General features: G+C 34.2%; 1 protein-coding gene across 1 annotated transcript; it reads right to left on the reverse strand.

Moving 5' to 3' along the window:
- Positions 1–350: 350 nt before the first annotated feature.
- Positions 351–5560, reverse strand: LOC127877804 (galactose-specific lectin nattectin-like). The gene is made up of 6 exons (XM_052424056.1): positions 5375–5560; positions 4665–4771; positions 4380–4470; positions 3818–3915; positions 2549–2691; positions 351–556 (listed from the first exon to the last, which is right to left on the reverse strand). Exons 1-6 carry the CDS (start codon positions 5442–5444, stop codon positions 526–528), a joined length of 540 nt encoding a protein of 179 aa, XP_052280016.1. The 5' UTR covers positions 5445–5560; the 3' UTR covers positions 351–525.
- Positions 5561–6213: the final 653 nt, after the last annotated feature.

Here is a 6213-nt window from a genome sequence, read left to right on the forward strand (position 1 = left end):
TTGAACATGGGTCATTCCGGGCCTAAAACTAGGTCATGGGGTCACTTAGTGCGTTTTTTAACATTCAGCATGGTGTCCGCTCTCTAATTCAAGTAGTTTACATCAGATCTTCACCAAACTTGATCAGAAGTTTTATGGAGATGATCTTAAGGCCAAGTTAGAACATGGGCCTTTCTGGGTCAAAAACTAGGTCAAGGGGTCACTTCGTGCGTTTTAAAAATTGTGCATGGTGTCCGCTGTTTTTTTTTAAGACGACGTGCAAAATATTATGTGTCAATGCGGCATTTGGGGATATTCGTCACGTCTGTGACAAAGCTCTAGTTCATTGTTTATAATGACCACAATACAGATTTGCGGTTGAACATTGCGTTTAATACATAGTCAAGTTGTATATTGCAAACAAAGGACAATCATCTGTTAACAGTTTTATCTTTTCTTTGGCGTCAAAGTGCTTCAAAAATAAACTACTAAGTATTCATGTTATATGAAATAGTTTGTGCTTGGGATTTTCATCTTGAATAGGTCCTATCCGACTATGGGTACTTCACTATTAAGTCTGAAACAGAACAAGTAATACTAGAACATTATTTGTCTGATGACAATTCGCAAAAACATAAATTGCAAAAAGTACTAGATTCTACCTCTAATAAATATTTCAATGATAAGACTCAATTTTATCATACAGAACTACCAACGCTTAAAACCATAAGAGGTGAATCACTTAACATATTTGCGTATTCTTTATAAAATGAGACTAAACATTTCAAGAATAATTCTATGTATAAACAAAAATATCATTGTTTTTAAGTATACTATGAAATTGGGTCCGTTTCATAACCAATTCTCAAAATTGTCGCTGTTATTGTTATAAACGAAAGTTCTTATTAAAATTCTTATCGAATGTTTCGTGTACGTTGGCAAACTTAAGAATTCATACGGATTTTAATAACGTTAAACCAATTTCTCTCTTTAATTGATGATTTGAAATGACTGCACTATAATTTTGCAGCATCTGTCAAATTATATGTAATCAAGCATACGAAAACTAGTAAAAATATAAATGAAGCCAAATTATTTTGCCTACAATAAATGTTTGTTAATGCAATAAATATTTTATTTCTTATTGATACAATGCTAACAAATTATTTCACCGCAGCTTTATATGGATTGTCGTTGTGACAATTTTCCATCTTTGTTTTGTTTAAATAATCTTCCATTCCTTAATAGTAATAGTTCCTTGTAAAAATCTCAAAATTAGTTTTTATTTAAGTAATGGGAGTTAAACAAATTTAACAAATAAGACATGACCATACATCTTTAATTTTGGCCGTTCATCAGAATTACTTTAGAAAGTAACCAAAAGTACGGTACAAAGTTTTTACTTAATTTTTGTTATAAATTATTTGTGCGTGTTAGTGTGTGTGTATATTTGACATTTAATTGGTTGTACACCTTTACAAGAAATGGGCATTTACCATGGGTAAGAAAACTTTCTGGAATACATTGTGTCATGGTTCAACCTTATGTAGACTATTCAAGTATAATATTATGTCCTTCAGCTAGTTTATTTAAAAATGATTAAAAACCAACTTTAGTTTGTTCAATTATATTTAGCTACATCTGTAGAACTGCTCCATTAATTAAATTGTATAAGTTCATTAAGAGTGACTTACTATATTCATAAATAGTTCAGTAAGGTCTTCGGTAAAGTTATGTATAGGGATGCATGGTAACTAAAAGTGTCCGCCGGTCATACCGAAGACCCAGGTTGGACCCAAATGTGTCTAGTTTTTAGTTAGAACCAATGACGCAGGACGCATATATATATTTATTCAGTTCATGCATTTGTTTAATAGTGAAACAAAATGTATTAACCTGCTATTGGATAAGTTTGAATGTTAATTGTTTTTAATCGAACGATGCATTCATAGGATACTGTAAATTAATTACAGAACATGAAAATAATCATTTTGGATATTAATTAATAACTAAAATTTAAAAATGTTCTTTTAATATTATGATTTCGAGCCATTATTTATGGCACGAACTACTTAATATTTCATATTAGATTGGCTTCAGGAATAATCCACACGCTTCTGTATTTGCAAAAAAATGCAATATAGATTAAAAAGATTAATATACAAACGTTAAACAACAGTTCTTTTTTCAAAGAAAAGTAATGCTTTTTGTATTATCAAATACAAATTAAATCTTCTAAACGGACCTGAATGACCTGCTAAAATTGAACATTACCGTTTATCGGTCATTCAATTTGATTTATTAACACCTGAAATCGCGATAGAAAAAATGAGTCTTCTTAAACGTCATGTATACCGTCAAATGACAGAAAACCCAGCAAGAACAATCTGAGAAAATGCCTAGATCTTTTTTAGCAGGGATGCGATATAAATGTTTAATTATTTTTTAGATAAACATGATAAAGCGGGGAAAATATGCGATCATTGAAGTTTGACACGTGAACTTCATCTGTGTTTAACTAAAAATGTTGTAGACTGTGTGTTTTGAAAGTAAATACGGAAGCGTATACTCGATTTCGCAGATAAAGTTGTGTTTGACTTCGCAGTATCCGTCATCCCAGAGACCAGAACTGCTGTACATGGCCAGACAATCCTGGTGGTGGTCGTCGTGGTTGTTGTCGTTATTTGGCTCTCCGGGGTTCCAATTCGTGTACTGTTAAAAATTGTTTTACTAAGACTTAACAATTGATCACGAATAAACATATTCTTATTTAGTTTAAACAATTCGTTTAGTATTTCTTTGATTTTGTAAGCTGGTGAATGGGTAATGGTTATTTAATTTAACAAACTTCAGGAGGATCGGGCCTGTATACGTTGATTGCAAATAACCCATTAATGCCAGACATGAAGTTGAACGCTTTGATTAAATGATGTTGAAGAACTCGCAACAACTCATTTCCACAAGTGGTGTTCATATGCAAAGTGGTGTAACATATTATACAATCAGTGTACTGAAACATTTATGTTGATTTCTATTTTCACTGAGTGCAAGTGGGGTGTTTGACATTGCAAACAAAATGCATCAACATATTACGAACTTTTAAATGAAACGAACGAATTTGCTTGCACAAATGTGAGTTATTAGCGCAGAACCGTATTATCTGCTTTATATTTCTTACAAAATACAACAGTTTCGAACCTTCGACAAACTTTCGCTTCTGCCCTTGTCATCACTCATCGTGATTGGTTCTCCTCACGTCTTTACCGTGACTAGTTGTGCTCACGTCCCTAACTTGATTTTTTTCCATCACACGCTTACCGTGACTGGTACTGCTCACGGCCTTACCGCTATAGGTTCTGCACTCGCCCTTACCGTGATTGGTTCTACTTAAGTCCTTTTCTTACTGTGATAAGTTCTACTCACGTTCTCACCGTGATTGGTTGATCTCACGTGCTGATCGTGATTGGTTCTGCTCATGCCCTTACCGTGATTGATTCTACTCACGCCCTTACCTTTCCGCGATTGGTTCTATTCACTTCCTAACCGTGATTTGTTTTGTATTGCCTACTTCCTTTCCGTGATTGCCTCTGTCCACTTCCTCACGATAATCGGCTCTGTTCACGTCTTTATCGTGATTGGTTCTACTCACGTCCTTACCTTACCGTGATTGGTTCTACTCACGTCCTTACCGTGATTGGGTTTACTGACGCCCCTATCGTGATTGGTTCTACTTACGTCCTTAGCAGCGTTACCTAACCGTGATTGGCTCTGCTAACGTCCTTACCGTGATTCGTTCTACTCACGTCGTTATCGTGATTGGCTATGTTCACGTCCTTACCGTAATTGGTTCTACTATGTTGGCCCAGAACCATTCGCCCTCAGACACGGCATCTGTCCCACCTAACCAGAAGAACTTTAATGGGTCTGTCTGGGAACCTTTGAAACAAGATTGAAATGATATGTTTAGTAATTAAGTGCTAAAAAGATGCGATGGCGCTTATAAATGTCGTGATTAATATATAACAGTCCAATAATACATTTGTGTTAAATTATAAAACACACACCAGCCGATGATCCCACGGGCTGTTACTACATGTGTAAGCATTCACAAAATTGTAAAGTGTATATAGTAAAGCACCCATAATTTGTGCTATAATTAACCATACACAATAATTATAAGGTATGTGAAAGTTTACGCGTAAAAATAATTGGTTTGTAAATTAATTTGCAAATTTGTGTTCAACAAAACACTGTTAGTTATATACTATTTACGAAGGAAGTGCATTTTATACTGAATACAGATGCTTTTAAATGCAGACATCCAGTGAAAGTGCAGCTACAGTTAGACGTTTGTAATTAGAGGTATTAACAAAAAAAGGGGTCAATGATTGCGCACATACCCATTGTGGAAAAAACTTGTGCTTGAATGAATTTCTGTTCCCGATCCGATTCAATGAACGCGAGATGGGCACCATACGCTTGGCAGTAAACCTGTCAAAAAGACAAGAACTAGATTATAAATAAAACAACAACAATACAAATCATTAACACATTCGTGTATAAACAAATCTAATGCACGTAATCCCATCTCGTATTAAAACGATTAATTACACTCAAACTGCACCTAGCATTCCGTTATATTAACAACACATATCCGATTAAGTAAATTGTGTTAAATGTTTCACCATTGATTCCGGCCAGTTGGCAAGAAGGTGCGAAAACAAGTAGCAAGACTGATCATGTCGAACAGAGCCGTTGGGACAGTGATCAGACACCGGGGACAGCTGACGATCTGAGAAAATAAACATTCCATACACTGTTAATGTATTGTATATGTTTATCTTGCGCGATGTACAAAATTTCAGAAACAGATTATCCTCATTGACATCGCGTTCTTTGACGGTACAAAAATGTTACTTGTATTGTGCGTAATATTATTACTGCCACATTCGCGTATCTAATGGAAATATCAGTCGTCAAAGGTGTTAACATAAACTCGTAGCATAGCCATTCTCATTAATATTAAATTAATTTATAAATATGTTGATGTAAGCACAAAGAAATGTCTGGTAGTAAACTGTTATATATAACATAAACATGCCATTTATATCCTTTTCAAACTGCAAAAATGTAATATGCTTACATCAACATATTTATAAATTAATTTAATATTACTGAGAATGGCTATGCTACGAGTTAAATATTTATTAACGTGTTAAGTTTAGTGTAAGATTCAGTATGACAATTTACTCGTTTCATCCCACAATGCATCCCACAATGCAACTTCATTGACGGTTCCGTGGCAATGACCGGAGTTTAACGCGAATTTAGGTATTCAACAAAGCTTTGAGCATATGGTATAAGGCTGTGTTATTACAGTCCGTATATAACTTACCTTTAAATGACGCCGATTGCGTTTTGTGAATCGCAAAACAAATCAATAGAAAGAACAAAGAAAATCCCATTTCTGACGTAATTAATGGTAACAGAAGAAACTGCGTGTAAAAAGTGTCTGCCCTAGTGTTCTGCAAAGTTGAACGACTTTACCGACATTATCCTTATCTACAACTGCATATTGTCTCTTGATTTACCTAACTTAAGTTCAATGTCACAGATAAGATGGTCATTTAAAAATACCATGTATAATGCACTGTAACTATTAAAAACAATAGGAATGCATATCGTAATATTACATTTTTGCAGTTTGAAAAGGATATAAATGGCATGTTTATGTTATATATAACAGTTTACTACCAGACATTTCTTTGTGCTTACATCAACATATTTATAAATTAATTTAATATTAATGAAAATGGCTATGCTACGAGTTAAATATTTATTAACGTGTTAAGTTTAGTGTAAGATTCTGTATGAAAATTTACTCGTTTCATCCCACAATGCAACTTCATTGACGGTTCCGTGGCAATGACCCGAGCTTTTATTATGTTAATTCTGTATGTCCATAATGTGTTGTAATGTGTAGGCACGTCATCACTTGCCTTCTATTAAAACACACGAATGTCTTCCACAGAATGCTGTGTGCGTGTGTTAAAATATTGTTATGTTTAAATACAAAGGTTGCAGCTATGTGACACATGTAACGTCGGGCTGTTAAATATTCCGTTCACGACATGGGGGTGGAGTTCATGTAACCAATTGAAGAGATTGATTTGATGTTAAAAGTTGGTGTACGAAATAACCCGCATCATTGCTGTTTAAAATAAATATATTGAG

Source organism: Dreissena polymorpha, chromosome 4, assembly GCF_020536995.1.
Source record: "Dreissena polymorpha isolate Duluth1 chromosome 4, UMN_Dpol_1.0, whole genome shotgun sequence".
NCBI lineage: Eukaryota > Metazoa > Mollusca > Bivalvia > Myida > Dreissenidae > Dreissena > Dreissena polymorpha.

Coding starts and splice junctions, on each gene's coding strand:
- LOC127877804 (XM_052424056.1), bottom strand. CDS start 5,444: ATGGGATTTTCTTTGTTCTTTCTATTGATTTGTTTTGCGATTCACAAA. Junction 4,471..4,664: donor CCAACTGGCCGGAATCAATG/GTGAAACATTTA, acceptor TCTTTTTGACAG/GTTTACTGCCAAGCGTATGG. Junction 2,692..3,817: donor ACATAGTAGAACCAATTACG/GTAAGGACGTGA, acceptor AATTTTTAACAG/TACACGAATTGGAACCCCGG.